Genomic DNA, 17,591 nt, shown 5'->3' on the forward strand with positions numbered 1-17,591 from the left:
CTTTACAAATTACCAACACTTAATGTTTTAGCTCCTGCCACACCCACAATGTCAGCTTTCAGATCAGCAGTTAGTTTAAGGGGGCTCACATAAGAAACTGCTTCAGATTCAAATTTCAGAACCACCAAATCCTCCCCCTTCTTCTCCCCATCCTCTTTAGATTCCCCATCATCGCGCCTACCTTTCTTACAAACTGTATGCCATTCTCCTCTGTCCCCCCCAACCCCCGCCTTAGTTTTGAAACAGGTCTGACTCGCTGCCTGACCCCTCGTCACTTCCTTCCATTACTACTCAGTCACAGCTCAGTTTCCGCCAACTGCCAGCCGCCGGGCAATGCTGCGTGTCACTGTCCGATGACAATTATATCATTTCCTCTACGTTACTACAGCTACTAGTTTCACTCCCCAATTTGTACTATGTATGCATAGTAGAAGTAAACAGTTTTAAACAGCCAGTTACTAAGTGAATTAGACAAAGGGTTCCAGCGGGTGTCTGCTATTAATTCACATTTATCATTACATATTTAACATTTTAGCTGCACATTTGTAGTCTGGGTCGACAAGTACAAGAGTAAAATCACTTATTTTATTCAAAGTAGATTAGATTTAATAGATAGTGAAACTGAATCAGTGAATGCCTTAGTAATGTAATTTGCTAATGTTGATTTTTCAAGGTAAATTATACAAAACATTATACAAGAATTATAGATAAATGGTATTCTCTGGGTCACCTGGGTGGGTCGTTTTTTTTTGTTTTGATACTTAAAAAAAAGATTTAATTTAATACAGTTATGAGGGTTAAAACATGTAACATAGGTTTTTTATTTATGTTAAAATCTCTTTTTTTGATGTCATGATTGTGGATGGTGACATTGCAATACATTTGTAAAATCATGGAACAAGAAGCCACCTTTAAAGAAATAAATATTTACATTAAGTTGTGATGTGGTAATGTTTTCCAAATCACCATAACGGACATTAATAAGAGTGTGTAGTTGTGTATGAACTTACCTTGTTGTTCTTTCTCTAAGAGGGCTGGGGGTCCAAATGGGACCGATCTGAAAGTGCCACCTGTTTTAACCCCACCGGGAGGATCCACCGTTGGGGAGAGAACAGGGTTCCCTTTTATCGGGGAAACCTGTAAAAATGAATACATATAGATTATAGAGTTTGGCCAATCCTTATAATACTTACTGGTAATATTTGTTTGTAATAACCTGGGTTCAATCATTATTCAGTTCACATTTTTTCCCAGATGGAAGTCTGAGTCTGGTTCATAAATAGTGTGTATATAAATATATGACCTATACCATCCGTTTCTTTTCTGTTTTATACAGTGTTTTTGTTTGTCTTTTTCCAAATTGTGTGTTTGCATCCAATCTCTGGAGCCACTTAAATGTATGGTCCACCCCACACCCAAAGACCTTTCTATTTAGCCTCACATAAACCCAAAATCCCCAAGTGGGGTAGCAACAACATTCTGGACATACTGTCTTTTATCATTACTTTGATATATAATAAGATGTATTGGACCTATATAGAGTTGCCCTCATTATAGATTTCTTTTGTTTTTGTATTTTTGTCATATGTACATTTTCAGATTATCAAGCAAACTTAATAATCAAACCAATCAGTGGCGTGCACAGACATTTTGGGGGGCAAGTGCTCAGGGGGGAAAGGGCACTTTTTAGTGCATGTGGAACACTTCATTATAAAAAAAATTACACACACATGTTGAATGAAATTTGACTTTTATTTGTAACATTCTCTAAACGTGAGTTGTCAATGGAAAAATGTCACACCACCAACTGATAAAATACATAGTAGTTTGGTGCTGTATGAAACATATTACTGCACAACAAACTGATTTCAGGTTGGGTTTAGAGGGCAAACGGTAGGATTTTACTTGATGTGTATGTTACGTGGCTGGTGGGACTGTTGCCGTGCGTGCTGTGCTGAAGACTTGCTGAACTGAACTGCTGCTGCAGTGCATCTAGTGTGACTTGCTAGCAAGGACGTAGGAGCAGGTTTGATATTGGGGAGGACACATCTATAATGTAATATAATTATAATATAATATAAAGTAATCTGCTCATTTGAATAAGCCCATTTTATAGTCTCTTAAAACAACATTTGTGGAATTACCTTTAATCACAAATAAACCATTATTTTTGTACTTCTGTTTATTATTAGTTACATCCAAGTAAAGGTCACTTTACAACCTAAACATGTTACTCCACTTTACATTTACTGATGATAAAAAAAATATATACGTGCAATGTCTGAACTATATATAAATATATGAAAAAAACTGATGAGGTATCACCTAATGTTTAAAAGAATATAACAGATATTATTATTATTACTATTATTATTATTATGTATTGTCATGTCAATTCTGTTGTATTTACGTTATTAGTACATTTACGCCACCTTTTTTCAACTGAAAGTACTTATGATGGTGGTCTTTTACGTAAAAGAATGTAACCTTATGTTTCATAGAGATTTTTAGCAGATGTTAATATAAACTTTAGATGACCCAAACCCTCCTAGTCTGTTAGTTTCATGAGCTTTTACTAAAGGACCAGATATATTTCATTAGTAAATCTAAGGGGCTAAGGGATTTTAAAAGGTTAACTCAATAAATGAGAGTTTATTAGCTGATCATATGGATGGGTTAAGAAACTGCTTTAAACTACCTACATGAAGTACTGTACTAAATTCTGTCTATTCACTACATCCAGCTTCTAGCTAACTAGTTAAGCTAGCTAAAATAATTTTCCTTCATTATAATTTACAGTACTCCTAGTCTACAAGTCACAATGACTATCACAAGCTCACAGAGGGTTTGATCTGTGGGTTTTGAGTCGTTTATTTTTAACCAGCTATCAGAAATAATCTCATAACAGTGTACATGGTAAGCTCCGTTACCTTTTAGAAAAATCGCTGTATATCCAGATCTGTTTTAACGTCAGCTCGCTGCACCCCGCTGCTGAATCTAAAAAAGAAAACTTTAGAAATCCTCCACTCTCCTCCGCAAAACAGCGAGCTGATTGGCTGTTTCTATTAAGAGGCGGGACTTTCTTCCTGAACCGGCTTCGTGATTGGCCTATGCTTGCGCGACCGCGCGGGGTCACGTGACAGAGGAAGAGAGCGGTGTCGTGTGTGAGCTGATTTCAGGGCATTTCTGTTTTCACTCGTTTTTAAAAGATCATTTCAACACGGCTTCAGTAAAATCTTAATGATAATAATAATAATAATAATAATAATAATAATAATAATAATAATAATAATAATAATAATAATAATATTTAAACAAAAAAAAACGAAGTTTCAAAAGGGCACTTTGGTTAATGAAGGGCAGAGTTGGTGGTGCTGATGTCTATGTGTGCACGCCTATGAAACCAATATAACCTGAGTAGATATAAAAAACCCTTTGTGAAAAAGTGATTACTGCCAGTGTATTAGTTTAAAACAAGTACCTTTTGGTTGATTTGTTTGCTGTGGCTCTGTTAAATGTTTAAGGTTGTGAAGAGACTGCACAACTCGACATATCTTCTCATGGCTCTATATGGTCCTTTAGAAGAATGAAGGTCTTGTTTTCACTTTCATAGATCCCTTTTTGGCTTTTCATGTTCTGAAGGACATCTTCGCTTCATCTTCTGATAGATATGGACACTCTCACCCTCAAAGATTTGATGTAAGGGAGAGATGATCAAAGAGCTCTCATTAATTTAAGGGGCTCTATGCAGGCTGCATAATGAGCATATAATGTGATCAGGCACTGCTCTCACATTAGTGAAAAAGTTAATAATCTTATTATTTATTTATTTATTGTTTATTCTCAGTTAACACACAGAGGTGTATTGATGATAATCTGCAACAACAGGGCAGGTCTAGTCAGGATCTGCTGAATAGAGGCAGGTTATGTTTTTCAGCACTGCTTTTAAAATTCCACACCAACATTTATATTTAGTGAATCTTTACATAAACTAAACAATTTTTTTTATCTCATCCTGAACATGTACAGATCACATCACCTACAATATTTATATATTTGAAGTAAAGCATCATATGCAAAATATTCACATAGAAAGGGTGAGTCATGAATCAGTGTCAATCATTTTCTTAAATGTAAAATGAAAGAACTACACTTCTCTGATCTTCATCCTCTGTTCTTATAACTAATGTAGGAGGAGTCTTTACATGCTTGAAAAGTAGCTCCCAGATCTCTCCTCATTATCTGAACACTGGAGTCACCATGATGTTCCTGTGCTCTCTGACTGTGTTTATCATCATACTTGGTAAGTGGAATTAACTAGATCTTTATCTGTGTGAAATATATTACTGTGTTTCAGAATCCAGCTTTTCTGTGTTGGTTTTGTGGTGATGTGTCTGAGTGTATCAGTGATGAATTAGGTGGAGTGAAGTTCATCTTTTCTACAATGCTGATGTAAATTTCTTCTCATTGTTTTTTATTTCTCCACAGGGAACTGTTCTGCACAGTCAACAAATCCAGTGAATGAAACACAGCTTCACGCTCTTAAAGATGAGACAGTTACTATCTCCTACAAGTATGATAAAGCAAGGAATCTTTTCTGGTATCGTCAGTATTCTGGATCCAGACCAGAATATTTACTGACGATCTTTCCAAAAGAAGGAGCTACAAGTGACCCAAACCCTTTATTTCCACAATTCAGTTCTACAGTGGATTTCACTGATTCAAGAGTGAATCTGATCATCTCCTCTACTGCAGTATCAGACTCTGCTCTCTACTACTGCGCTCTGCAGCCCACAGTGACAGAAACCCACCAAACACTATACTAAAACTTTTCTTGTGAAATATGTAGAAACACTTATATTTCAGAAGGGGGCGCTGTTTCTCTTCTGCTTCTTTACTTTCAGCTTCCTCACCATTTGAGGGTGCACTGACTGCAGCCTGCGGGAAGGCGGAGTTGGACGTCCAGCGCGTCCAGTCCCGCCCACTTTGTCTACGTCACGCCTCGTCAGTCTCGCGAGCTTGACGGTCACGCCTCATCAGTCTCGCGAGCTTGACGGGCCAGCTCTAATACACATTTAAGGGGGACCGCGCAGAGATATAATGGCGGTAGGTGTAGTAGTTTAATGATATTAAAGAATGTTCGTGTTAACTTACATATATAACTTATAACGAGTTTCATACCCCTGACTTAAACGCTCTACTTTTCAATATAACTTAACTTATATGTAGCGTTATTTAATATAGGTTAACGTTATATGTTTATATCACTTTGAGAGAAGCATACAACTGTCTGTACATTCAGAGTTCAGAAGTCTTAGCTAGATTTACTTTAATAATGTGTATTTTGTGTCGTGTAAAAATCCTTACAGCACAATATAATATTAATGAACAGTAATAAATTAGTAGATTAATAAATTAACCCACATTAAGCGTTTTTTAGACTCTCTCACTGCACTACCCACTTAAACGTGTTTTTGTCAAGAAAATTGTTCTATATAGAACCATGAACACACAAAGGAATGCTTTTCATGCTTAAATGGTTCTTTGCATCATGAATGTGTTCTTCAGATTTAAAGCATTCAGGGCTTAAAGCATAAAAAGGGGCTTTGCAATTGTAATGGACAACGTCTTGTGTGTATATATACACACAAGACGTTGTCCATCAGTAAAAATAACCTTTTCATGATACAAGGAACCGTTTAATAATTTTCATGGTTCTATATATTTTCTTTACTAACCAACCCTTGAAGATCATTTTAGGAATACAACACAGTGGTGATCATGCAATTCCACTGAATATCACATGGCATATTAAATTAAAATTATAAGGACTTTTACGTTTGCTATTATGGCTGAAGTTAACTGTGATTTTTTTTTGTCAATAGCACATCACACACTTCAGATGTGGAGAGACAGGGGATCCTGATCTAAAAAGAGAAGGAAACCTGTACAAGTGCCAGTGTTGTTCTTTCAGAACAGACAGAGAACACAGCATGAAATATCATGTGAAGAACCATTTGACCCTGGCAGTGCAGCATGCAGGTATGGTGACAACAAATTAAAAGATAGTTATATAAAATTATAGAACTGAAGAGAACAGAATCTTTATCCACCAAGCACCACTATTTTGTATTTCCTACTGTTACCATAACATGTTACCTTATAGTGTTAGTGTAATTTCCTAAGTTTGCAACTCTTGCATTACAGGATACCTTATCTGTAAATGCAGTCTGATGTGCAGAGAAAATTCACATTTCCATTGCTTGTACTGCCACAAAACAATAATAAAGAAGATTCAGTTCATCACCCATTTACAATTGTGCAGTAAAACATCCCCTTGTCCTGTTGATGACACCACAAGAGGACCTTCTTCCGCTCCCACTGCTTGTACTTGCACAGAATCTACTGCTCCTACATCTTCTTCTCCAACTCCTCCTCCACCTGTTATTCCTCTACCACTGGTTCCTGATTCTCTTCCTCCAACTTCTCCTCAGCCTACTGATGCTTTACCACCACAGAAACCACCCAGACTCTGTGGACAGAGGCAGCACACTGTCATGTGTATTCATTGTGGAATAGAGATAAACAAACGTAACTTAAGGGTACATCTACTGAGGAAACATACTGACAATAAGAAGGATATAACCGCACAGCATCATCTTAGTTGTGAGTGTGTTGATGCTACGAATGGCATTTTTGCCGTAGCAAAGTCATTTACAGGCCCCAATACACCTATTCACGTCATTAAAAAGAATTGGGGTATGAATCAGCAAACAAGATGTGAAATGGATCTGTGTAGGATCAACTCAGAATTTGCACAAAGAAGTAACTTACATCCATTTGAGTGTCAGCATGTTAAGTCCCTCACCTATTGCCCACCTGCTAAAATTTATTCTCCTACTCTTGAAGAGGATACTTTGACGGAAATGGTTCATGATAAGTGGTTTGGGAATGATAAAAAGAATCTATGTCTGCAACGGCAAAGAGAGGCAAATAATGGACGAGCCCCTCTGTCATGCCAGGTTACAGTAGGTGGGCCTCCATCAAAAAGATTTATTTCTGTGTTTGAGCCGAACATTTCTTATTATAGCAGGTTAGGTAGAGTGCTTGTTTCCTTTGACACAAAGAGGATTGAATGGCACTGCCCATGTGCAAAGTCTAGGCAGTCTTGCATTCACAAATGCATTGCAAAGTGGCATCTGTTTCAGACGGAACAGATGCTTTTCAGACGTGTTCGGATAGTGGAAGATGATATCCAGGAAGTATTTACAGAAGGTACAGAGGATGTGGAAGAACAGCAACTGGATGAAGGGCCACGGTATCCACCGGAAGATGCACAACTCTCACGAATGGTGCACTATATCTTCAAAAACAAGAAGCTTCCTGCAGTTCTCCCTGCTGATGTAGCCAATGCAAGAAATGTTTTCCCAAAGCACTTGGTTCCATTGGAGACCATTTGCACAGAATGCACAGAAAACACTCTACTTAGTGAACCTCAGCTTATCACTTCAAAAGCAACAATCTTGACTATGACAGATGTCATTGAAGGTATGTTCATGTGTTTGTATGTATTTATTTATTTAAATATTTATGTAATCTAAAGTTATCCTATTATGAATTATCATGATTTACTACTGCTTCTACTATTGCTCACAATGTCTATTCTGACAATAATTTTATAATTTAAATAACTAATATCTAATCAACATAAAATATTGTATCCAACAATATTGGACAACAAAATGTGTACCAAACAATACTTCTTTGAATGCTGTTGACAACTGTACATTAAAAATTGTTTTCATTAGGGATTTCAACATACTGCAAGTGCTGCTACAGGTGTGGTATGATCTATCGCTACCAGGAATGGTCTGATGGAGTTCACAACTATGATGACCACATACTTCTGTCCTTGCATCTCTGTATCTTCCTTCGCAACAGTCTCCAAGTATGAAGTGTTTTCAGTCAGTTTTGCTATGTGTACTGTTTTGTTTTGAAATGTTACACAGTCTATAAAAATCTTATCCATCAAATTTTTCAGACTCACCAGGCTATTGGAAGTGCTGTAGAAGCATTAGAGAAGACGTGTGGTAAAAGATTTCCATCACATCAAAGAGTGTTGTATGCGTATCTCCATTTTGAGGCCCTGACAGATCACTCGTACACTTTTGCATGTGTAACGTGTGGTTACCATCCTGTAACAGTTGTCATGGACCTTCATAAAAAGGGAGTCTTTAGTATGCCTGGTAAACACACACTCTTCTCACAAATATTAGGTTTGCATTATTTATTATAAATATTTATAATTTTCTTAAATAATCCATTGTCCGGTGTTTTGTGTGGTTGTTTCGTTTCTTTCATAGTGAGCAACATTGAGGTACCACCTCAGGATTTTGATGGGAAAGTCAATGCTGAAGAGTTTTGGGAAGGGGTATCATTGGAAATGATCAGTCGTGGCTTGGTGCCAAGTAAGTATAATCAACAAGTTGTGCAACCTGTTTGCCATCACACATCATAAACCACTTCAGTTATTATGTTCATTTTTATCATTTTAAGGCAATAGACAAAACCCATTTGTGGTTTGTCCAAGCTACCATTACTGGGCCCCATGGATTGGTCGCCACACAAGAAGCACCAGTATGGTCTTAAACACAGAGTACAGTAAAGTCCATACAGCCCGCACTCCAGATGAAGCATCTGACTTCAACATCACAGAGGACCGTCTCACAGACGAGATTCTTAAACTTAAGGTATTTACAGTTGTGACGTCATTTCCATTGTGTGTGAATATTGTCATGGTTGGAAAAAATATTCTACATAGCTAATCTTGCTGCTGTATACTACAGATGGAAGCTGTGCGTAGTTTATGCAAGCAGTGTGGCATAGACTCCAAGGGCTCCAGAATGGACTTAGTTATGAGGTTGCGCCAAGAAATGCAAACCCGAGGAACATATGACAAAATCTTTTCTAAGGTCTGGGGAGCATCTGGTAAGATAATTGATCATTTGTATGCTTGATGCAGAACTGTATTACTTTAGCATATACTGATTTTATTTCTTGTTGCCTTCACCAGGTGGATGGGCTGTGGTTACCTGTCCCTGTGCTATTGTGTACGCCGTAAAATTTAACCTAAGGGCAGAGAGCCCAAGAGATTTTTCAGACATTCTATTATCAATGACTCATTTCCCCAATCTGACATTGTATGATTTTGCCAGAGGGCTGGCAACCCATACAAATCTGAGGGAGCCAGAGTCTATGCCTTTTAGCCCCTATGAGGGCAGGCTGCTTGAACCAACAGACAACAATGTCAGACTGGCTTCAGCAGGGCAGATTAAAGTGAGTTTGCCTTGGCTGACAAGTAAAAAGGTTGTACCTGATGAAAATGGTCACCCCCTGACAGGGTCATCAGAGCATTATGCTCTATATGACCGCTTCCATGAGGCAAACACAAAAGACAAAAAGGATGCTTTGCGCAAAATAGAACTTATTCCAGAGGTATGTGGCTGGGTCAATAGCCAGTGTGCTGAGCAGCTTTTTGCTGGCATGAGGAAGAACAATCACTTCCTTAACATGATGACTCCCACATCACATATATTTTTAGTGCGAAATATTTTGCACCACTACAACAATGCACGCAACACAAAGACTCTTGAAGAGATGAAGAAAGCATTACATGTTGGAATGGAAATAGAGTTCAATTCAAGGGGACAGACAGTAATGGGTATGTACTTTTTTAATACATCATATGAAAAAACTATACAATAAATAAACTATAAAAATTTGTTCTGATTTATTCTGATATTATATGCACTCGTTGCCCTAGTACATGTTTTAAAAATTTCTAAGGTGCCTAAAATCATGTGGAAGCATCCTCAGTAGATTCCTCTGGTGTGTCCACAGCAGCAGCATCGGCACCTGGAGTGTCCACAGCATCAGCAGCGGCCCCTGGAGTGTCCAGAGCAGCAGCAGCGGCCCCTGGAGTGTCCACAGCAGCAGCAGCAGCGGCCCCTGGTGTGTCCAGAGCATCAGCCACCCCTGGAGTGTCCAGAGCAGCAGCAGCAGCCCCTGGTGTGTCCAGAGCATCAGCAGCCCCTGGTGTGTCCAGAGCATCAGCCACCCCTGGAGTGTCCAGAGCAGCAGCAGCGGCCCCTGGTGTGTCCAGAGCATCAGCGGCCCCTGGAGTGTCCACAGCAGCAGCGGCAGCGGCCCCTGGTGTGTCCAGAGCATCAGCCACCCCTGGAGTGTCCAGAGCAGCAGCAGCGGCCCCTGGTGTGTCCAGAGCATCAGCGGCCCCTGGAGTGTCCAGAGCATCAGCAGCGGCCCCTGGAATGTCCGCAGCAGCAGCAGCAGCGGCGGCCCCTGGTGTGTCCAGAGCATCAGCCACACCTGGAGTGTCCAGAGCAGCAGCAACGGCCCCTGGTGTGTCCAGAGCATCAGCGGCCCCTGGAGTGTCCAGAGCATCAGCAGCGGCCCCTGGAATGTCCACAGCAGCAGCAGCGGCGGCGGCCCCTGGTGTGTCCGCAGCAGCAGCAGCAGCAGCAGCGGCGGCCCCTGGTGTGTCCAGAGCATCAGCCACCCCTGGAGTGTCCAGAGCAGCAGCAGCGGCCCCTGGTGTGTCCAGAGCATCAGCGAACCCTGGAGTGTCCACAACATCAGCAGGGGCCCCTGGTGTGTCCGCAGAAGCAATATCGGCCCCTGGTTTGTCCGTAGCAGAAGCAGCACCTGTTGTATCCATAGTACCTCAAATAGCACCAAAATCTGGTAAGTAATGTGATATGCATGTTTTATAAGGGTGTGATGAGTCAATAATAAAGCTGTTGCATGGTACAGTGAATTAATCTGTGACTACCGACACCTTTTCAGATCTAAGTTTGTTTAACTTTTAGGAACCCTTCTGTTTGATGCACAAACATTTGTGCATGGCAGACATATTTCTACCAATATGCCAAATTGTTTTAATTTCTGCATGTGTACTTCTCAACTCACAGATACTTAATATTTCACAGTTGTTTGAGATTGCAGCTGTTGAAGGCAACTGAATCCTTGTACTTCATATATCTTATACTTACTATGTTACACCTAGTACATTTCATACTTGCTGAACTTTAATAATATACTGCACATGTCTGAAAGAAAGATCCATGAACATGACCATCTAAATTTGTTAATGATAAATTGCTAGTTCTTTTTGTTTTTTCAGTGGCAAACTGTTGGAGGCTGACACACTTAGACCATATATGTGCCAGCAGGAATATCTGGGACTTCAAACTTCACAAAGGACTGGAGACACTGGTATGATTCAAAATACAAAGTGGTAACCATAATAAAGAAAGACTGGTAGCTCTAAGACATACACACTCCATCACAGCTGAGATCTACTTTATAAGACAGTTGTCAATTCAGTGAGCCACAGAGATATGAAACTGGCCTTGGAAGTTGGTCACATATTGCGAAATTAAGAATAAGTACTTCTTTGTCCATTAATATATAGAGGGAACTATATGTTCTTCTAACTCACTAGATCACATTCTCAATTTTAATGTCCAAAAACTGTTTTTTTTAGGTTAATTCTGCATTGGATTCCACACAGTCCGCCCATGAAGCCATAGGTTCTGTGGGCGGGACTGCATTGAAAAGGTCAGACTTCATGTCCTTAGGATTGGACCAAGAAGTCGAGGCAACAGTCAGTACAATTTTAATTTTACATTTAGCATTTTAAATGGTTCTGCAATTTTTTGTCACATTTTAATGCTTACAATCTTCTGTCCCTCATGTAGATAGCCAACTGTTGCTTTTCAATATGTAAAATTGCGGCACAGCAGGTACGTCTGAATATTGATAGTAGCTATAATGCAGTTGGCAAGGTACTTATAGTACTTGCTTAGAAATTGGTGTTTGGTTTTCATGTTTGAAAGTGTTATTTTTTACCAGGGAAAGGATGTCCATGCTGTTGATGCTTATGTGGTGGCTCTCAATGCGGACCCATTGTTGTCTCTACCAGTAAGTGATTTTTATTTATTGATTCATTTATTTTGCTTTGATGAATTATGGTATAGAAAAGTATCACTTGTTCTTGCTGCATTTTTAAAAGTTCACATTTACAGTATGGCAGTGTGGCAGTCACTATGGAAGATTTTGCCCAAAAGTTTGGTTTCAGTATTTATTTATTTTTTTAGTTATTTTTGGATCATTGGCTGGGTAAACATAGGCTCTTACCTTTGTAGCTTGGATATTACCCATGTCGCTATTGCTTTTCATACACTTTTGCTTGAATAAAGATTTTAAAAATTGCCATGCAGGTTTCTTAAGCACTTATTTCTTGATAAAAACAATAAAATCCAGTGAATTTTGCAATGCAGTTGCTCAAAAACCTCATTTTTGAGAGCAAATCTTCCAGGCAACCACACATATACAATAGTAATTTTGACCCCTTATCACCAATAGTCAGATGCAGCATCAAAAGATTGTATCCTTTTCCCCGTATGGAAACCAGGACACTGGCTCCTATGTGTAAGTTTTTTTTTTGTCAGTATCATGTTTCAGGTTTCTCTTTTGTGATTTGTAAATCCTTTTCATCTTTTCTCACTTTTTTATATTCAGCTAATACTTAACTAGATCCCAAGCAGAGAAAGTAGTCCAATGCAGAAAAATGCACATGCTGGTAATAAACATTGTGTAGGAGGTTCACCATATGTATTTTACAGGTTCTCAAGCCAAAAGTTAAGAGGATTCACATTCTCGACTCCTCTGGCCCTAGTGCTCATGGAGATATTGAGTGTTTATCCATTATCAGGTTCAAATCTAATATTTAGGAACTGTTCCATGTTCCTTTCCTTACAGTTCAAAGTTCAAGGTTCATTCAGTGTTTGCTTTCTTGCTTTGTTGTTTCCATTCGGTTGTTCAGGGACTGTTCAGTGTTCCCTATAAAGTTAATTAATTGTGTGTTCTCTGAATGTTATTTTTTCTGAATGTGCTGTTTTCTATGCCTGTGACATGTTCAATGTTCACACTGTACGTCTAGGTACTAAAATCTGATTTTTTGCATTGAATAATACATGAAAATGATCACAATGATATATATATATATCATTGTGATATATATATATATATATCATATATATATCACAATGATATATATATCATTGTGATATATATATATATATATATTGGTTCATAGACAGATCAAATCCACTGATAAAATTAATGTGGGTTATTTTTAAATGCAGTGTGAACATAGCCTAAGTGAACCTTAAAGGGTATGACAACACCTTTTGTAGCTTGGGTAGTGAGGTAGAGCAGGTTTAAAAAACACTCCCATGGTTTGTGGATGTTATGTCACATTGTGTATGGTCTTTTTTCATCATGTATTTTCCTTTTGTCATTTGAAGCATGCTTGCTACAAGGCTTGTTCCAGGATCCTGGATAATTGCTAGAAATGAGGTACAGAAAACTTAACTTTAGGGCAACTTAAGTGTGTATACATTATGTATTACTAAACTGTTATTAATATGTGGTATTTGACAGGATGTTCCAGTACAGTTTGGGAGTTCTGACTGTGGAGTATTCACGCTTATGGTGAGGTATAAACTAACCAATGATTGTTAATTAGTTTGCTCACTACCTTCATACACAAAAATCAATTGTTTGATAGTACCAGGTAAAATGGCCAATACTCATAGTGAAATTAAATTACTGATGTGATGGAAGGTGTTTATTGAAATGATTCATAATCAATGACGTGTGATGATTCATAAACAATGACGACTATTAATGATATTACTTTTTGTTCCATGCGATGATAATGTGTACTCAGTAAACTGAACTTAACATTCTTCCCTCAGTGAGCATATCTAAGATGCTGAGTGAGAGTTTTTCTATCTGGGAAAAGCAGTGTGTGTCTATGTGTGCGTGCTAAGGAATGCACGTCACAGTTGTTCTGTCTACAATTCTGGCGCCAGGGTCATTTTTCCTTCTGCTTGCAGAAAGCCAGGGTGTTTTGAGAACCAGCCTGATATGCTCACTAAGGGATTATGTCATACCACCTGTCAGAAGAAGTTGACGTGTCACAATGGTGGCACTGTGCCCATAATTGGGAAGTAAGATAGTAAGGGTTGGGAGGATCTAAAAGGTATAAAGAGAGCGTGGCACTCTTGCAAGGGAGGAGATCACTCTGTATTCGTACGCGTGTCTTCTCAATAAAGCTTGTTACTCATTCTGATCAAGACTCAGAGACTCTGCAGTTTCGTTCTTCCTGTCATTATTTTCCACCACACTGATTGTTTGCAAATACAATGAAAGGAGATTGTGCTGATTTTCTTGTATTGTATATGACAGTATGCACTATATGTTGCCCATGAATGGACCTTCGACTTCACTCAGGTCAGCACTAGATTTCTCGTCTTACTAAGGATATGTGCTTGGTGAGGATATAAATTGTATTTAGAAGTTTGTCTTCTCTCTCTTAGCATGATATGCCTAGCATAAGGAGATGGTGGGTGAACCTCCTGATCAACAACATGACACATGGAAGGTATGTACAAAATATTAATGAAAGAAACTATTTCAGGTGGTTTTACTGCTATGACTTTTTTTTGTTTGTTTGTTTTTAGGAATATATGATATGATGATATCCCTGGACAGTGCATGGAGCAGGAATAACAGCGATATCATCTCTTGTGTTCCTAAAAACAAAATGTATCAGATCAGTAAAAAACAACTGAAACAGTAACTGGTTCTGTTTATTTTTAGGAAGAGGAGATATGATGATATCACTGGTCAGTGCATGGAGCAGGAGTACCAGGGCCCTGAACAGGAGAACTCTGAATATTTGATGGTATAAGCATTTATACAGTCAAAATCTAGACAAATGTAATCTCCTGAATGTTAAACTTAGAAATGTTCACCATAATGCTATTTAAGATAATAGTGTTGTATTTCTTTACCATTAGTCAAAAGATGAGGAGACTGTAGCTGCCAGGACAACTGGGCACCACTACAGGGTAAGTCTTTTGATGCTGTTGTACCTTTGTGAGTTAAGTAAATTTGATACCAAACCTTTTTTTATATTGGGCAGTGTGGTGTAAAAAACTTCTATCTTTATTTAGAATCTAACTACCCATTGGAACATTAGCATAACTTTTGGTGCTATATAAGTTTCTATATAGAAGCATACAACATATATACAGCACATTTTCCATCAATCTGAAGAATCTTTTCAGCGTGAAAGGGAGTTGAGTTTTTGAGTATTTGAGTTTCATGGTTCTAAATAGACTCACTAATGTCTTTACTAAATAACTCCTGAAGTAGTTATGTATTCCTGAAGAAGCTAGTACTGCATTACAGATTTTTAGAATTTGTGTTTTGCTTTTTATATTAATTCTAGGACAGCAGATTATACCGTGACAGCTTGGAAGCGCAGAGATGGTGCAATGAACACAGGAACAAGTTTTGCGGAGATGTTGCACCACCTCCGATTCTAAACATGTCTGAAGAGGAGATGGAAGAGGCATTTCAGAAACTGGACACCCTCAGTATACACACTGATGAGGACGAAAGATCTGATGTGCTTAGAAACTTTGGTTTTTCGTTTACTGATCTGAAAGACATGGCTTTTTTTTTTAGATAATGTCAGAGAAAAAATGGGCAAAAGAGTCTCCTGCGAGTTAATTTAAGTTTTTATTTTAATTCATTATTTTCTTTCAAATTATTTTCTTTCAAAGCTTACCAGATGCCTGTGCTGGTTGATATCACATTAGGAGTGTTTTTTTTCAGCATCTTTTTATTTCATTTATTTATACTTTTGCAAAATACTGTTTGTTTTATTCTGATTCATTTATTCTGTGTTCAAATAAAATCCATTTGTAGAAAGGGCACCTGTGTAAGTGTGATTCTACTTTTAAATACCATTACAGTCAGGGAAATGGTCATTTATGCTGCTCAGTTCCACAATATCAGTCGTCTACTGTTTTCAACAGTTCTTAGCTACAGAAATAAGAGTAAATGATTAACTGTTGGTAGATATATTGACAAATATAGTGATTATAGTTGATTTGAGAAAATCTAGGAAATGTGATTGGTTTTGACATTGTTATTTTTACCTTGTTTTATTTTTGAAATGTTTTGTTTAACCCTTTCAAACCTGAATTATCTCCAGTGGTGGGGGAAAAAATCTATGAATGCTGTTTGCTGTCTGTAATTCACAGAAAAGAAGACTCTAGTATTCTACTATAAAATCTATATAGCAAATAAATCCAATTAACTAAAATGTTTAATAATCCCTAAACAGTAAAAAATATATATTAAAAAGTGTTCTTAGTCACATTAAATTAGTAAAACAGTAAAAAATATATATTAAAAAGTGTTCTTAGTCACATTCAATTAGTAAAACAGTAAAAAATATATATTAAAAAGTGTTCTTAGTCACGGGCGGCACGGTGGCGCAGTGGGTAGCACTTCAGCCTCCGGGTGCTCCGGTTTCCTCCCACAGTCCAAAGACGGCACGTTCAGTCTAATTGGATGTTAGATACAAATTGCCCCCTAGGTGTGAGTGTGTGAGTGCATGTGTCCGTCTGCCCTGCGATGGATTGGCAGCCTGTCCAGGGTGTATCCTGCCTTCTGCCCGATGCCGGCTGGGATAGGCTCCAGCACCCCCCGCGACCCTTAATGGATAAAGCGGTTGATAATGACTTGACTTGACTTGACTTGTTCTTAGTCACATTAAATTAGTAAAACATTAACTGTTGCTTTGCCTCGATGGTTTTAGTACTAACGCTACAGTTTCATTGGTTAATAAACTTCATTGGCTGATTCATCATCTATTCTGATGACAACAGCTCTCAAATAGTATTATATGCAAAATAAAATGGTTAAAATAAACAAAATACATGATGTCCATTGTAATGGATGCAGGATCTGAAAGGGTTAAAACAATGAACCTCTAATTTTAAGAGTTCAGATATAACTTTACTCCTTAAGTGTTAAAGTGATAAAGTCCTTAAGTGATAAAGTCTGACTGGGCAAATGTATGGCCAATGATTTCATAACTAAGATTAATTTACAGGTGGAATATCTTCTCTTTAGTAGATAGCTTGTAGAGGCAGAGAGTAAAAATCATACACTTCAAATATGCTTGCACAACGATTTTTATCTTACCCTAGAGTCTGTAGAAAATGCCAGACTAATGTATTATTAATCGATGGAAAAATGCAACGTTTGTGTAACCCAGGTCTTAAATGGGTCACAAAGACAGATAAATTAGATAACTGCAGAAAGTAAATAATGAATATATATTTTTATTATTTCTTTAATTATTCTGAAACAGTATAAATTAATTAATAGAAAAAAAGAAAACTCCCAAACAGTGTTTAAAATGAAAAGGAAATCGTTTTTATTTATTTTAGATAATAAATGAAATAAAACTTTTAGGCGCTAAACAGCAGCCAATCAGTTCTTCAGATGATCCAAGGTGCTAAACAGCAGCCAATCATAATAATCCTCTAAGAGACAGAGGCGGAGCCTGTTGGATAGTGGACGTCAATCCCTGGCTGTTTTACCCAGAAAGTTCTGCGGGAGGAGAAGAGACAGGTCATGCA

The 17,591-nt window shown here is 38.0% G+C and overlaps 1 protein-coding gene across 14 annotated transcripts in view; it reads left to right on the forward strand.

The window, feature by feature from the left end:
• The first annotated feature begins 5,002 nt into the window (after window positions 1–5,002).
• LOC125780473 (uncharacterized) overlaps window positions 5,003–17,591 on the forward strand; it is a 105,619-nt gene continuing 93,030 nt past the window's right edge. For 2 of the 14 annotated variants that reach the window (XM_049482329.1, XM_049482338.1), the window contains exons 1-2: window positions 5,003–5,106; window positions 5,886–6,042. In XM_049482329.1, coding sequence (XP_049338286.1) covers window positions 5,101–5,106; window positions 5,886–6,042 — 163 coding nt within the window. In that variant the 5' untranslated portion in view covers window positions 5,003–5,100. The other 12 variants (XR_007440212.1, XM_049482325.1, XM_049482331.1 and 9 more) reach the window with 12 other exon arrangements.

The sequence above is a fragment of the Astyanax mexicanus genome, chromosome 8, assembly GCF_023375975.1.
Source record: "Astyanax mexicanus isolate ESR-SI-001 chromosome 8, AstMex3_surface, whole genome shotgun sequence".
Classification (NCBI taxonomy): Eukaryota; Metazoa; Chordata; class Actinopteri; order Characiformes; family Acestrorhamphidae; genus Astyanax; species Astyanax mexicanus.